Source organism: Oncorhynchus gorbuscha, linkage group LG06, assembly GCF_021184085.1.
Source record: "Oncorhynchus gorbuscha isolate QuinsamMale2020 ecotype Even-year linkage group LG06, OgorEven_v1.0, whole genome shotgun sequence".
NCBI lineage: Eukaryota > Metazoa > Chordata > Actinopteri > Salmoniformes > Salmonidae > Oncorhynchus > Oncorhynchus gorbuscha.
The window spans coordinates 31103404-31118688 of NC_060178.1; the positions used below are offsets into that span (position 1 = coordinate 31103404).

Sequence of the window (15285 nt, forward strand, 5' to 3'; positions counted from 1 at the left end):
CTGCCTAGCCCTAACCCTGCCTAGCTCTAACCCTGCCTAGCTCTAACCCTGCCTAGCCCTAACCCTGCCTAGCTCTAACCCTGCCTAGCTCTAACCCTGCCTAGCTCTAACCCTGCCTAGCCCTAACCCTGCCTAGCCCTAACCCTGCCTAGCCCTAACCCTGCCTAGCTCTAACCCTGCCTAGCTTTAACCCTGCCTAGCCCTAACCCTGCCTAGCCCTAACCCTGCCTAGCTCTAACCCTGCCTAGCTCTAACCCTGCCTAGCTTTAACCCTGCCTAGCCCTAACCCTGCCTAGCCCTAACCCTGCCTAGCTCTAACCCTGCCTAGCTCTAACCCTGCCTAGCTGGCTGCCCTTTCACTGCAGGAGAAAAGAGGCCATTCACACTGTACAGTGCTCTGCTGATGCAGCGGCTTGTCTCTCTCTGTGTGTGTGTGAGTGACATCAGCAGCTTGCACAGACAAAACTCTCTCAAACACACTCATACACAGATCAGCATATGGAGTAGAATTGAAAAGTAGAATTGAAAATGAGAGTAGAGAGAGTAGAGGAGAGGGAGAGGAGAGATTGTAGCTTCTATGCCAAAGCTGTTCAAGTCATTGGTAGTACAGTATTTCAGGCTTGCTCTGATCTCATGTGAGGGTTCTCTCCTAACCCATAACCCCTGACCCCTGATCCCTGACCTCTAACCTTGCAAAGTGGAATAGCACACTCCTAAAGAGTTTCTCAGGGTCCACACATATCGTACCTTAATGCCCATGTAGCACACACACACACACACACACACACACACACACACACACACACACACACACACACACACACACACACACACACACACACACACACACACACACACACACACACACACACACACACACACACACACACACACACACGCTGGCATTGACGGGTCAGATCAGAACAATGCCGCCGGGCTAGCGGAACTGGTGCCCAGCCACCCATTCTTCATACAGCTCCTCCTCCTGCCACACACACACACACACACACACACACACACACACACACACACACACACACACACACACACACACACACACACATGCACTCGCCCACACAGATACATGCACACACGTACACACAGCTTATCAGAGCAGACCAGCGACCAGGCCCCCAACTGCCCTGGGCTCAGAAAGACCCTGATAACGTAGTTAATGGACCAGACACACTAGAGCTGTGGTACCTGTGTGAATCGAGTTGCTAGGGAGTTTTAACCCTTTGTTCTAATCCGGAACTGGAGCTTAGCTAACGATTGGATTAGCAGACCTTTATTATGTCATCAATAAGGAGCAGGGAGAATGTTCACTTCCTCAGAAAGTTGTCAGGTAGAACTCTTTCAACCTCTCTATCTCTCTCCCTGTCATTTCCCTCCCTTTTTCTCCCCAGTCTGTCTCAAAGAGCCATGTCACGAGTAGACACGCACGCTAGTGGTGCTGTGGTGCTGTTTGTTCACCCGCAATTGCTAACAACCCGTCCGCATCCGCCAGACTATTTGTGATAAAGTGACGATCTTAGGCCCGCATTCGACCCTAAACCGCCAGTATAGAAAATGCGCTGTAGGCTACAGTCAGAGACGGCGCAATTATTTTTGGACTTCAGTTTTAGTTGTTGTTGCCTGATTTAGATACAGTATGTTTCTGCTCATAATTTCTCATTTCTAATAGTCAACATGCCTATAATTAGATACATGCAGCTTCCCTTCTTTCATGATATGTAGCCCTGGAAGACCAAGTAAATCCATTAATCACTAGAATGAACGCTTCAGTCTAGTGGACATCGGTAAAGTTTTCTCTGTCAGCTGGATGAGCTTTTCATAGTGTTGTTTTTGATTGACTTCACCCCTGATTCAGAGGGGTTGGGTTAAATGCGGAAGACACATTTCGGTTTAATGCGTTCAGTTGTGCAACTGGCTAAGTATCCCCCTTTTCATTTTCGCAGAGCAGAGAAGCTTAAGGGCCCTTTGAAAGCACTGTTACAAAAAAATATATAAAAAAATATTCTCTACAAAATCAGTTTGGTTGTAAGGAAGTAGAAAGCTGCGAAAACGACCCATTATTTTTCTGATGAGATTTCAGTGGGCCTTCCATGCATATTTTATGTGGTTGGAAATACTATCAGCGTTTACGATGCTGATAAAGATAGCGCCTCTACAGGCGGTATCTAACTGAGCATTCACGTTCTTTCAAGATGTTCCTGAGTAAAAATGTTGCCTACATTTGGTGTATCATTTTACTGCAAGAAGTCCTTCATTTTGCAGGAGTTAATATTAAGGCTATATGAGAGGACAAACCTACAGTCTGTCCAGATGTCAGTTGCCATTTAACCCATCTGAACAGCAGACATCTTGAACTTCCCTATTTGCAGTCCCCATCTTGTGACTGTTAAATGTGTATATCGCCTCACAATCGTCACTGCTATCATCGTCTTTTACCAGTTCATCAGATCTTTCCCAAACATGACTTTTCTCTCCCTCCCATCTCTTTATTTTCAACTCTCCAATTTCGCAGCTTTTCTCTTCCTAAATTAAACTCCGACATTGTCCTCTGTGGATTGATGTGAACTTTTTCTGCCCGTTCCCAAAAGCATTTGGCTATTGGCGTGTAGGCTATTTGGTGTGTGTACAGTTAGGCCCTGAAGTTTAGCCATACGCACTAATTTTTAATTTAGTGCGTATGATAGCCTAAAATAATGAAAGACAGACCTCGAAGTAGCCTATAGATATAAATTGCACAAGAATGATACATTTATGGATTTTTTAAGGTATTGTTTTCTCTTCATTCAATCCACCAGCCACCTACCTGCCCTTCATCCATACAATATTTAATGACCCTAAACCCGCCTGCCCCGCGGATATAACCGCTGGGACTGCGGGTTATGAGTCAACCCGCGCATCACTAATGACGTGCGCACACACACGCACGTACACGGAGTTGCATGCACACTAATGCTGAGCTGATCCATCTTCATGAAGAGGAGAGACAGAAAAGGAGGAGGATTGTAGCTTTAATAGACTAGCAGGGCGAACAGGGTCAAACCCTTTAGTCTCTTCCCCTCCCCCTCTATCCTTGACCCCTGGCCCCCTGTCTCCGCAGGCAGGGCTGGTATGACTGAGACAGCAAGACACAAGAGGAAATCCTCTGTTTAGAGCAGATCACAATGCTTCTTCCTCTGCTCTACACCTCCCGTCATTCACCCCCATCCTCCCCTTTCCCTCCCTCCCTCCCTCCCTCCCTCCCTCCCTCCCTCCCTCCCTCCCTCCCTCCCTCCCTCCCTCCCTCCCTCCCCTCCCTCCCTCCCTCCCTCCCTCCCTCCCTCCCTCCCTCCCTCCCTCCTTCCCTCCCTCCCTCCCTCCCTCATCAGGGTGTAGTTCAGGGTACAGGTCTAAAGCCCTGTATAGTGCCACTAGAGTTTCAGAGAGGAATCGGTCCTCTAATTGGCAGCGGCAAAATTAACCACAAAGCCAATCAAACAGGCGCCAGCTGTAATCTCTCTCATACACGCTCACACAACTCACATGCATGTACACACACACGCGCATGTACACACGCACGCGCACGCACGCACGCACACACACACACACACACACACACACACACACACACACACACACACACACACACACACACACACACACACACACACACACACACACACACACACACACACACACACACACACACACACACACAGACACCTACAGGTCCTGCGGTTGGTAATTGCTCATATTGTTGTCAGTAGATTAAAAGTTGGATATTGGAAATATAATTGTGTGTAAACAGCTTTCTTCCCCCTCTCACTCTCCCGTTCTCTTACTGTGCTCTCTTTCTCTCTCTCTCTTTCTCACGCGTGTTCTGCGGTTTCTCTCTCAGTCTAGAGGAGAGAAGTGCATACCAGAATCTGATAAGACTAATAGAAACTTTCCACTGAGCACAACCACGACTCCGCTCGTAAAACCACCCACGTCCCTCCTCCCTCCATTCTCTCCTCTGTCTCTCTCTCCCTCTTTCTCCCATATCTCTGGATGTGACCCCATGAAAGATCTTTATTTAATTCACTCAAGTCCAGCTGGGCTCTCGCCAGCAGCCCTGCCCACCTCTTTCTTTTCTTTTCGCCTCTCCCTCGCTCTCGCCCTCTCTCTCACTCACTTTTGGGGGGGGGGGTGGTATGAAGAGAATGCCTACATACCAGGCTGCTCTCATAGAGATGGTGGGCAGGATAATACAGGACTGGCATCTCAGCCAGATCGCTCAAGATTGACTTCGAAACTGGACGTCTGTCCATGTCCTGAGAATGTCGGGAAATGCCTTCAGACCCGGCCACTATTTATTTATTTTATTTATAGGGAACAATGCACATTAACATCAATAATGCAACACCCATGTAAATGTGCCGGGGTTAGCCAAAAAATAATTCGCACCCGTTGTCCCTGGGCAGGTAAGGGCTTTTACACAGCCACTATACAAATACTCACTAAAACAATACAAAATACAAATACATTACGTCCAATAATATATCATTCTAACAACAACAACAACAACACTATCATCGGCTGTTGTCTTACATATGAGGAACCACAGATACAGTAACTCATGTGTGAAGAGGGCACTACAAAACCTAGTCCCCCTCAGGAGCCTGAAAAGATTTGGCAATGGTCCTCAGATCCTCAAACAGTTCTACAGTTGCACCATCGAGAGCATCCTGATTGGTTGCATCACTGCGTGGTACGGCAACTGCTCGGCCTCCGACCGCAAGGCACTACAGAGGGTAGTGCGTACAGCCCAGTACATCAGTGGGGCCAAGCCTCCTGCCATCCAGGACCTTTATACTAGGCGGTGTCAGAGGAAGGCCCTAAAAATGGTCAAACACTCCAGCCCCCCCCACCCCCCCACCCCTATGCTGCTGCTACTCTCTGTTGTTATCTATGCAAAAGTCACTTTAATAACTCTACCCACATGTATATATATATTACCTCAATTACCTCGACTAACAGGTGCCCCCGTGCTCTGTACCGGTACCCCCTGTATATAGTCTCGTTACTGTTATTATACTGCTGCTCTTTAATTATTTGTAACTTTTATTTCTTTTTTCTTTTAGGTATTTTTCTTAAACTGCTTTGTTGGTTAATGGCTTGTAAGTCAGCATTTCACTGTAAGGTTGTATTCGGCGCATGTGACAAAATAACATTTGATTTGATGTGTAAAGGTTTGGATAGATTTGAGCCCATTTAAATGTAAAAATACAATAATCAGTGCAGCTTCTCAAGTCCACGGGCTTTGCATTCCAGTATATTGTAGCGATAACAGAGAAGGCCGATTGACCGATTTGACTGTGTCGTGGATGAGGGTGGTGGATGGCCGTAATCCCATGACTCCATAGCCGAAGGTTGCGTGTTCAATCGCAGTGGTAGACACTCGTTTTCTATTTCAACCCTATCCCATATCTTAACCCTTAAGTCAACCAGTCGGAGTGAATGCCTAAACGTCATGTTTTATCCAAAAGCTTTAACTCTTAACCTGACCATTCAGAACAATGCAGAGCAGGAGGAGCAGCCCACAGTGTCAAAAACACGTTGAAGTTTGACATTTGGAGAAATGTGGATAAACGTCAGAATCTGAAGTGATATTGATAAAACGGTGATATCTTGTTGGGCATCTACTGGGCAGAGAGAGGGTCGAAGGGAGAGAGAAAGGGAGTGGTTACAGCACGGACAGAGAGACTTTTATAAACAGGCATTCAAGGCAGAGAGGAGAGTGTCCGACATCAGCCTCTCTCTCTCCCTCCTCTTTATCCCACTGCTGCCCCCTCTCTCTCTCTCTCTCTCTCTCTCTCTCTCTCTCTCTCTCTCTCTCTCTCACTCACTCACTCACTCACTCACTCACTCACTCACTCACTCACTCACTCACTCACTCACTCACTCACTCACTCTCCTCTTTTTATCCCAATGCTGCCCTCTCTCTCTCTCTCTCTCTCACTCTCTCTCTCTCTCTCTCTCTCTCTCTCTCTCTCTCTCTCTCTCTCTCTCTCTCTCTCTCTCTCTCTCTCTCTCTCTCTCTCTCTCTCTCTCTCTCTCTCTCTCTCTTTCTGTCTCCTCATCCGTCTTTTTGTGTCACCCTCTTGAGCTTCCCAGCTCTTTGAGTGGTTTAGGTAGGTTAGTGGAGGTCAGGACAGTGTGTGTGTGTGTATGTGTGTGTGTTTCCCACGTTTGCTAAGCCCATGACCTCCTTTCACTCCTCCTCATTAGCATGTGAATCCCCTCTCCCGCCGAGGACCCGGCGAGTATGAAGGGAGAGAGAAAGAGAGAGAAAGAGAGCGAAAGAGGGAGAGAGTCCTCAGAATGGGCTTGGCTGTTTACCATATGGATCTCTGGAAGTCTCACAGGGTGTGTGTATTGAAAGTAGGCTCGACAGAGCATTGAGATAGCTATCTACATGGGTGACAGAAACCTTGCCTGGCTACCCAGACTTCTTGCTTCGACCAAACGCTATGCCGCGCCCATGGATGTTAGTTGCTTCTCCGCAATGAGTCTGGATCTGAGTGTAGGTTGGCATCTATTGTCATGAATCTTGCCCTGGAGGCAGCTCTGTAGAGTGGTCACTAAAGAGTGGTCACTAACTGTAGAGTGGTCACTAACCCTAACCATAAACCGAACCACTAAAACTAACCCTAACCATAAACCGAACCACTAACCCTAACCATAAACCTAACCACTAAACCTAACCCTAACCATAAATCGAACCACTAAACCTAACCCTAACCATAAACCTAACCACTAAACCTAACCCTAACCATAAATCGAACCACTAAACCTAACCCTAACCATAAACCGAACCACTAAACCTAACCCTAACCATAAATCGAACCACTAAAACTAACCCTAACTACACTGCTAACCGTAATGCCTAACCCTAACCCAAAAAGCACATTTTTGTTTCAATTCATTTTTACTACTTAGACAATTTTCTCTTTGCGGTTGGCCCATCTAGCAGAAATCGATCGGTTCTGCCTTCAGGGCAAGATTCATGACAACAACCATCAACCTGCTATCTGAGTACCTCCCTTCACCGATTGCGAACACATTTGGGGCCATCCGATGGGTTGGGCCAGAGCCAGAACTCACATGGGTAAAGCAGTGTTTTGAAAATGAATCATTGGCTTTGATATGCAATCGCCGATGACTTTGTTTTGTACAACGCTACTCGTCACCACAAACAACTTCAATGATGGCGGTCTCAGACTAAAGTATGTAGTGAATAACAGAGCACCGGAAGAATTTTAGTGTGAGTCGTCAGGCTGAGAGATCCCCACGCTTAGTCTCTCTCTCCCCAGTCTCCCTCCTCAGTCTTTCTCTCCTCAGTCTCTCTCTCTCCTCAGTCTCTCTCTCCTCAGTCTCTCTCTCCTCAGTCTCTCTCTCCCCAGTCTCTCTCTCCTCAGTCTTTCTCTCCTCAGTCTCTCTCTCTCCTCAGTCTCTCTCTCTCTCCTCAGTCTCTCTCTCCTCAGTCTCTCTCTCCCCAGTCTCTCTCTCCTCAGTCTCTCTCTCCTCAGTCTCTCTCTCCTCAGTCTCTCTCTCTCCCCAGTCTCTCTCTCCTCAGTCTCTCTCTCCCCAGTCTCTCTCTCCTCAGTCTCTCTCTCCCCAGTCTCTCTCTCCCCAGTCTCTCTCTCCCCAGTCTCTCTCTCCCCAGTCTCTCTCTCCCCAGTCTCTCTCTCCTCAGAGGGAGGGAGAAGGAAGGAAAATCGACACATATAACTGACAGACTGACGCAGTACAGAACAAATCAACAGGAGGTTGTTGACAATGTAAACAAAGAGTTTAATGAATGTCCTGCTAACCACTAATCAGCACACACTGTGTACCAGAGTAGGCTTCTCCCCACAGGTCACAGGTAAGTTGACTGTGTGTGTTGCGTGCTCTGGTGTGTAGTCTGAGAGTTGTCCCAGGTGTGTGGTGACCTGTGTGTGTGTGTGTGCAGTCATGCTGCCAAGCCTGGTTCTCCACCGGTCCTCAGTGCGTCCATACCAGCGTGGATTCTACTGCAGCGACGTCAGTCTGCATTACTCCTACAAGAACTCCATCATCCCCTCATCCGTCCTCACTGCTGTGGGGCTCATAGTGCCCATTGTGGCCGTAAGTCTGCCCTACCACAGAGCACTCTGCCTGGGGAAGGCTGGAAGGAGAGAGGGGGTACGCCTGGAGGTCTAGAGGTCTGGATGGTCAACTGGGTCAGACAGAGTGACCATATTAGATTAAATATTGAAATAGTGGGTTAAGTTTGGAGTTAACTGGGTGGTGATTAAATCACTATCTCTGGCTGATTTGAGCTCCAACAACCGTCACTCTTCCAGACTCGGACGACCATGTTGGACCAACCTCTGTTTCTCTCTCCTCCTTTGCTCTCCCATGTTCCCCTGGTGCAACCAGCCCCCTACGTCGACCTCCCGTTTGTGTCCATGTCACTAACCTTATGTCTCTCTCCCTCCCTCTCTCCCCCTCTCCTCTCGATCTCCCCCTTTCTCTCTCTCTCTCCCGCCTGTCTCTCTCCCCCCCTCTATCTCTCCCACCTCTCTCTCTGTGCAGCTGGCCTGCCCTTCCTGATAATAGAGTCTAGCACCATACGGCCGTACCAGAGAGGTTTTTACTGTTCTGACGAGTCCATCCGGTACCCATATAAAAATGGAGACACTATCAGCGATGCTGTGCTCTGTGCTGCTGGCATTCTTATTGCCATCCTCTCTGTAAGTCTACCTCTCTTACTATCACTCCTCTCCCTCACTTCATACTCCATACTCATCCCTCCATGTCTCTGTCTGTCTGTCTGTCTGTCTGTCTGTCTGTCTGTCTGTCTGTCTGTCTGTCTGTCTGTCTGTCTGTCTGTCTGTCTGTCTGTCTGTCTGTCTGTCTGTCTGTCTGTCTGTCTGTCTGTCTGTCTGTCTGTCTGTCTGTCTGTCTGTCTGTCTGTCTCTCTATGTATGTGTTGTTTCATGTGTTGTGTGCTCTGTGTGAAGTAATTTTCCATCGCCATACCAGCATTGGCTCCAGACTGTTTCCATTCTTCTGATGAGTGAGGGAGGGTGTGTGTGTGTGTGTGTGTGTGTGTGTGTGTGTGTGTGTGTGTGTGTGTGTGTGTGTGTGTGTGTGTGTGTGTGTGTGTGTGTGTGTGTGTGTGTGTGTGTGTGTGTGTGTGTGTGTGTGTGTGTGTGTGTGTGTGTGTGTGTGTGCTTGTGCATTTGAACCACGCACATACACTCCTGGTTTGAGCTGTTGATGTGATATACTTCATTTCCATGCCTCTTGTTGCCTGCCCTGAAGGCTTGATGCCCCTAGTGCCCTCGCTCAACACACACACACACACACACACACACACACACACACACACACACACACACACACACACACACACACACACACACACACACACACACACACACACACACACACACCCTGCACTGAGTCCTAGCCCCGTCTACTATATGAGACCCTAGACTGTGCTTTGTTGGCGTCTGCCCTCATGGTGGTACAATCTAGCTACCAGCTCAGCGCTTCGGCTTATTCAAACCAGGAGGGTATGTATGTGTGCGTGTGTGTGTGTGTGTTCTCACAGCTCATGGTGCTGGTGGAGTCCACACATCTGTATATCATTAGTGGTGTCTCCTGTGATTCTGACACCAATCCTACACGGACACACGCATGCAGAAACTCTCACACACACACACACACACACACACACACACACACACACACACACACACACACACACACACACACACACACACACACACACACACACACACACACACACACACACACACACACACACACACACACACACACACACACACTTTCCTAGCATGGCCTCTTGGCTGTGTTTTCCCCAGGGAAACCCCCTTCTCTCCCTCCATCTCCTGCTGCCATCCCTAACAGATTCTGTCTGCACAGTGGGATGAGATAGGCAGCGTGGAGAGTGATGGAGAGAGAGACAGAGAGAGAGACAGAGAGAGAGAGAGAGAGAGAGAGAGAGAGAGAGAGAGAGAGAGAGAGAGAGAGAGAGAGAGAGAGAGAGAGAAAGATGGATTCATAGCAGTATATGAGGAGAATGTTGAGGTACAGTAGATCTCTAGCTGTCTCAGAGGAAAGGAGAGATATAGTGAGAGAGGAGAGGGTGGGCGGTTGTTGCACAGACGGCTGTGTGTGGACATTCGGAGATCCAGGGGGTCTACAAACGGGATGGCGTGCCCCTGTGTCTCTTGGGGGGGTTAGGCTGTACCCCACCGCAGCCCAGCCCTGCTAGAACAGTTCAGCTCTAGTGTTACAACATCACTGCAGGATCGTATGAGACAGTGTTAACCCACAGAGCTAAGGCCAGAGCCATAGATATAAGCTGTGTTATCTCTATCTGTCTCTGTTAGAGGTGTCATCTGTCCATCTCATCCCCTCCTCCTCCCCTCCATCAGCTCCTCTGTCATTAAAGCCTCGTCATTAGTTATCATACCAGTGGTGCCTGAGGGAACGTCAGGCCATGCTCATCTCTCCATCTGTCTATTATCTATTCACCATCCTCACTGTCTCTCTCTCCATCCTCCCGGTTTTATCCATGTCTTCACTTACTCAACATGAGAATGATTAACGATAGGTTGTCACTGTGTCCATGCATGATGCGTGTTTGACCTAACAGCATGAGAGTTGACAGTATCACTCATCGGAGCATCATCAAGAGTTTGTTTGTAAGGTTCAATTCTTTCCACCTTTTCATTGCAAATCCTCTCCTCTCCTCTCCTCTATATAGATTGTTATAGGAGAGTGTTACAGGATTCACCATCGCAGAGAGGGATCTAAGTCTTTCATTGGGAACCCTTATGTCTCATCTCTCTACAAACAGGTGAGTACCAGTAGAGGTGTGGGAGGGTGGAGACGGACCATAAATGATACACAAAAAAATAGCTAAATGTTTTCATGCTAATAGTTGTACATCGTGGTACTAATAGTTGTACATCGTGGTACTAATAGTTGTACATCGTGGTACTAATAGTTGTACATCGTGGTACTAATAGTTGTACATCGTGGTACTAATAGTTGTACATCGTGGTACTAATAGTTGTACATCGTGGTACTAATAGTTGTACATCGTGGTACTAATAGTTGTACATCGTGGTACTAATAGTTGTACATCGTGGTACAAATAGTTGTACATCGTGGTACTAATGGTTGTACATCGTGGTACTAATGGCTGTACATCGTGGTACTAATAGTTGTACATCATGGTACTAATAGTTGTACATCGTGGTACTAATGGTTGTACATCGTGGTACTAATGGTTGTACATCGTGGTACTAATAGTTGTACATCGTGGTACTAATAGTTGTACATCGTGGTACTAATAGTTGTACATCGTGGTACTAATAGTTGTACATCGTGGTACTAATAGTTGTACATCGTGGTACTAATAGTTGTACTAATAGTTGTGGTACTAATAGTTGTACATCGTGGTACTAATAGTTGTACATCGTGGTACTAATAGTTGTACATCGTGGTACTAATAGTTGTACATCGTGGTACTAATAGTTGTACATCGTGGTACTAATAGTTGTACATCGTGGTACTAATAGTTGTACATCGTGGTACTAATAGTTGTACATCGTTGGTACTAAATAGTTGTACATCGTACTAATAGTTGTACATCGTGGTACTAATAGTTGTACTACTAATGGTTGTACATCGTGGTACTAATGGTTGTACATCGTGGTACTAATAGTTGTACATCGGTGTTGTACTAATAGTTGTACATCATCGTGGTACTAATAGTTGTACATCGTGGTACTAATAGTTGTACATTGTGGTACTAATGGTTGTGTACTAATAGTTGTACATCGTGGTACTAATAGTTGTACATCGTGGTACTAATAGTTGTACATCGTGGTACTAATAGTTGTACATCGTGGTACTAATGGTTGTACATCGTGGTACTAATAGTTGTACATCGTGGTACTAATAGTTGTACATCGTGGTACTAATGGTTGTACATCGTGGTACTAATAGTTGTACATAGTGGTACTAATAGTTGTACATCGTGGTACTAATAGTTGTACATCGTGGTACTAATAGTTGTACATCGTGGTACTAATGGTTGTACATCGTGGTACTAATGGTTGTACATCGTGGTACAAATAGTTGTACATCGTGGTACTAATGGTTGTACATCGTGGTACTAATGGCTGTACATCGTGGTACTAATAGTTGTACATCATGGTACTAATAGTTGTACATCGTGGTACTAATGGTTGTACATCGTGGTACTAATGGTTGTACATCGTGGTACTAATAGTTGTACATCGTGGTACTAATGGTTGTACATCGTGGTACTAATGGCTGTACATCGTGGTACTAATAGTTGTACATCGTGGTACTAATAGTTGTACATCGTGGTACTAATGGTTGTACATCGTGGTACTAATAGTTGTACATCGTGGTACTAATAGTTGTACATCGTGGTACTAATAGTTGTACATCGTGGTACTAATGGTTGTACATCGTGGTACTAATAGTTGTACATCGTGGTACTAATAGTTGTACATCGTGGTACTAATGGTTGTACATCGTGGTACTAATAGTTGTACATCGTGGTACTAATAGTTGTACATCGTGGTACTAATAGTTGTACATCGTGGTACTAATAGCTGTACATCGTGGTACTAATAGTTGTACATCGTGGTACTAATGGCTGTTTGCATCCTCCAGGTTGGAGTGTTTATATTTGGATGTGCCATCAGCCAGTCGTTCACAGACATTGCCAAGGTGTCAGTGGGCAGAATGAGACCTCATTTCCTGGATGTGTGTAATCCTGACTGGTCAGCCATCAACTGTTCCCTTGGATACATCACCTCCTACACCTGTAATGGCCCTGAGAGCAAAGTACAGGAGGCCAGGTCAGTACACACACACACACACACACACACACACACACACACACACACACACACACACACACACACACACACACACACACACACACACACACACACACACACACACACACACACACACACACACACACACACACACACACACACACACACACACACACACACACACACACACACACACACACACACACACACACACACACACACACACACACACATACTGAGTCCTGGCCCCATCTATGATGTGATACTCCATACTGTGCTCTGTTGGTGTCTGCCCTCATGGTGGTACACGTTTGTTTGTTTTTCAGGAAATCCTTCTTCTCAGGACATGCCTCCTTCTCTATGTTTACTATGCTCTACCTGACTGTGAGTAAGACACACACACACCCACACACACACACACACACACACACACACACACACACACACACACACATACTGTGGTACACAGAAACAATGGAGTGCAGATGACAGAGAGCATTATGGGAAGTAGGTTTAATGAGCTGAAGTCTCTCTCTTTTCCTCTTCATAGATGGATGGATGGATGGATTGATGGATGGATGGATGGATGGATGGATGGATGGATGGATGGGGATGGATGGATGGGTGGATAGATGGAGATGAATAGATGGATGATGGATGGATGGATGGGAAGATGGATGGATGGATGGATGGATGGATGGTGGATGGATGGATGGATGGGTAGATGGATGGATGGATTGATGGATGGATGGATGGATGGATGGGTGGGTGGATGGGTGGGTAGATGGATGGATGGATGGGTAGATGGATGGATGGATGGATGGATGGATGGATGGATGGATGGATGATAGATAGATGGATAGATGAATAGATGGATGGCTAGATGAATGGCTAGATGGATGGATAGATGAATAGATGGATGGCTAGATGGATGGATGGCTAGATGAATGGCTAGATGGATGGATAGATGAATAGATGGATGGATGGATAGATGAATAGATGGATGGCTAGATGAATGGCTAGATGGATGGATAGATGAATAGATGGATGGCTAGATGGATGGATGGATGGCTAGATGAATGGATAGATGAATAGATGAATGGCTAGATGGATGGATAGATGGATGAATGGCTAGATGGATGGATAGATGAATGGCTAGATGGATGGATAGATGAATAGATGAATGGCTAGATGGATGGATAGATGGATGAATGGCTAGATGGATGGATAGATGAATAGATGAATGGCTATGGATGGATGGATGATGAATGGATGGATGGATAGATGAATAGATGGGCTAGATGGATGGATAGATGAATAGATGGATGGCTAGATGGATGGATAGATGAATGGCTAGATGGATGGATAGATGAATAGATGAATGGCTAGATGGATGGCTAGATGGATGGATAGATGGATGAATGGCTAGATGGATGAATAGATGGATGAATGGCTAGATGGATGGATAGATGAATAGATGAATGGCTAGATGGATGGATAGATGGATGAATGGCTAGATGGATGGATAGATGGATGAATGGCTAGATGGATGGATAGATGAATAGATGAATGGCTAGATGGATGGCTAGATGGATGGATGGATGGATGGATGGATGGATGGATGGATGGATGGCTAGATGGATGGATAGATGAATAGATGGATGGATGTATAGATGGATGGATGGCTAGATGGATGGATGGATGCATAGATGGATGGATGGCTAGATGGATGGATAGATGAATAGATGGATGGATGTATAGATGGATGGATGGCTATATGGATGGATGGATGCTCTCCACCTCTTTTCCTCTTAACAGCTGAACTCACTTCCTCTCTCCTTCTCTCTCTCCTCTCTGTCCCCTCCTCTCTCCACCTGTTGTGGTTCATAGGCCAGTTTCTGTGCCCCGGGGGGCCTCCATCCTACCAACACACTAATTAGTATTACATCCACTACCCCCACTCTCCCCCTATCTCTTTGTCTCTCCCTCTCCTCTTTATCCCCTCCATCTCTCGTTCCCTCTTCTCCTCTATTACAACTGCAGATATTTCCATAACTATGCTCACTACTGACCTAGTGTGACTCAGTCAGTGTTTTGGGCTGGGCTAGGTTAGGTTTAGCTTGGCTGAGCTGGGTTGTACAGGCTGTTGGGTGTGCATGGTTGGTTGGCCCATGCCTCCTGGGGTATTGTGGGGTATTTTGTGGCGAGCTCTGGATATATCCCCGCCTCTCTCTGGCAGCCTCTCTCTGGCAGCCTCTCTCTGGCAGCCTCTCTCTGGCAGCCTCTCGGTTAGAATGGAGAGAGGTGGTGGAAAAGAGGGAGGGAAGGAGAGAGGTGGTGCTTTCAGAGCACAGGCTTGATATTTAAA

At 46.6% G+C, this 15285-nt stretch overlaps 1 protein-coding gene across 4 annotated transcripts in view; it reads left to right on the forward strand.

The window, feature by feature from the left end:
- plpp3 (phospholipid phosphatase 3) overlaps positions 1–15285 on the forward strand; it is a 52397-nt gene that overhangs the window by 18276 nt on the left and 18836 nt on the right. For 2 of the 4 annotated variants that reach the window (XM_046352932.1, XM_046352934.1), the window contains exons 2-5: positions 7988–8142; positions 10799–10891; positions 12748–12935; positions 13244–13301. In XM_046352932.1, the coding sequence (XP_046208888.1) occupies positions 7988–8142; positions 10799–10891; positions 12748–12935; positions 13244–13301 (494 nt within the window). Of the gene's footprint in view, positions 1–7987; positions 8143–8592; positions 8751–10798; positions 10892–12747; positions 12936–13243; positions 13302–15285 lie in introns of all 4 variants that reach the window. The other 2 variants (XM_046352931.1, XM_046352933.1) reach the window with 1 other exon arrangement.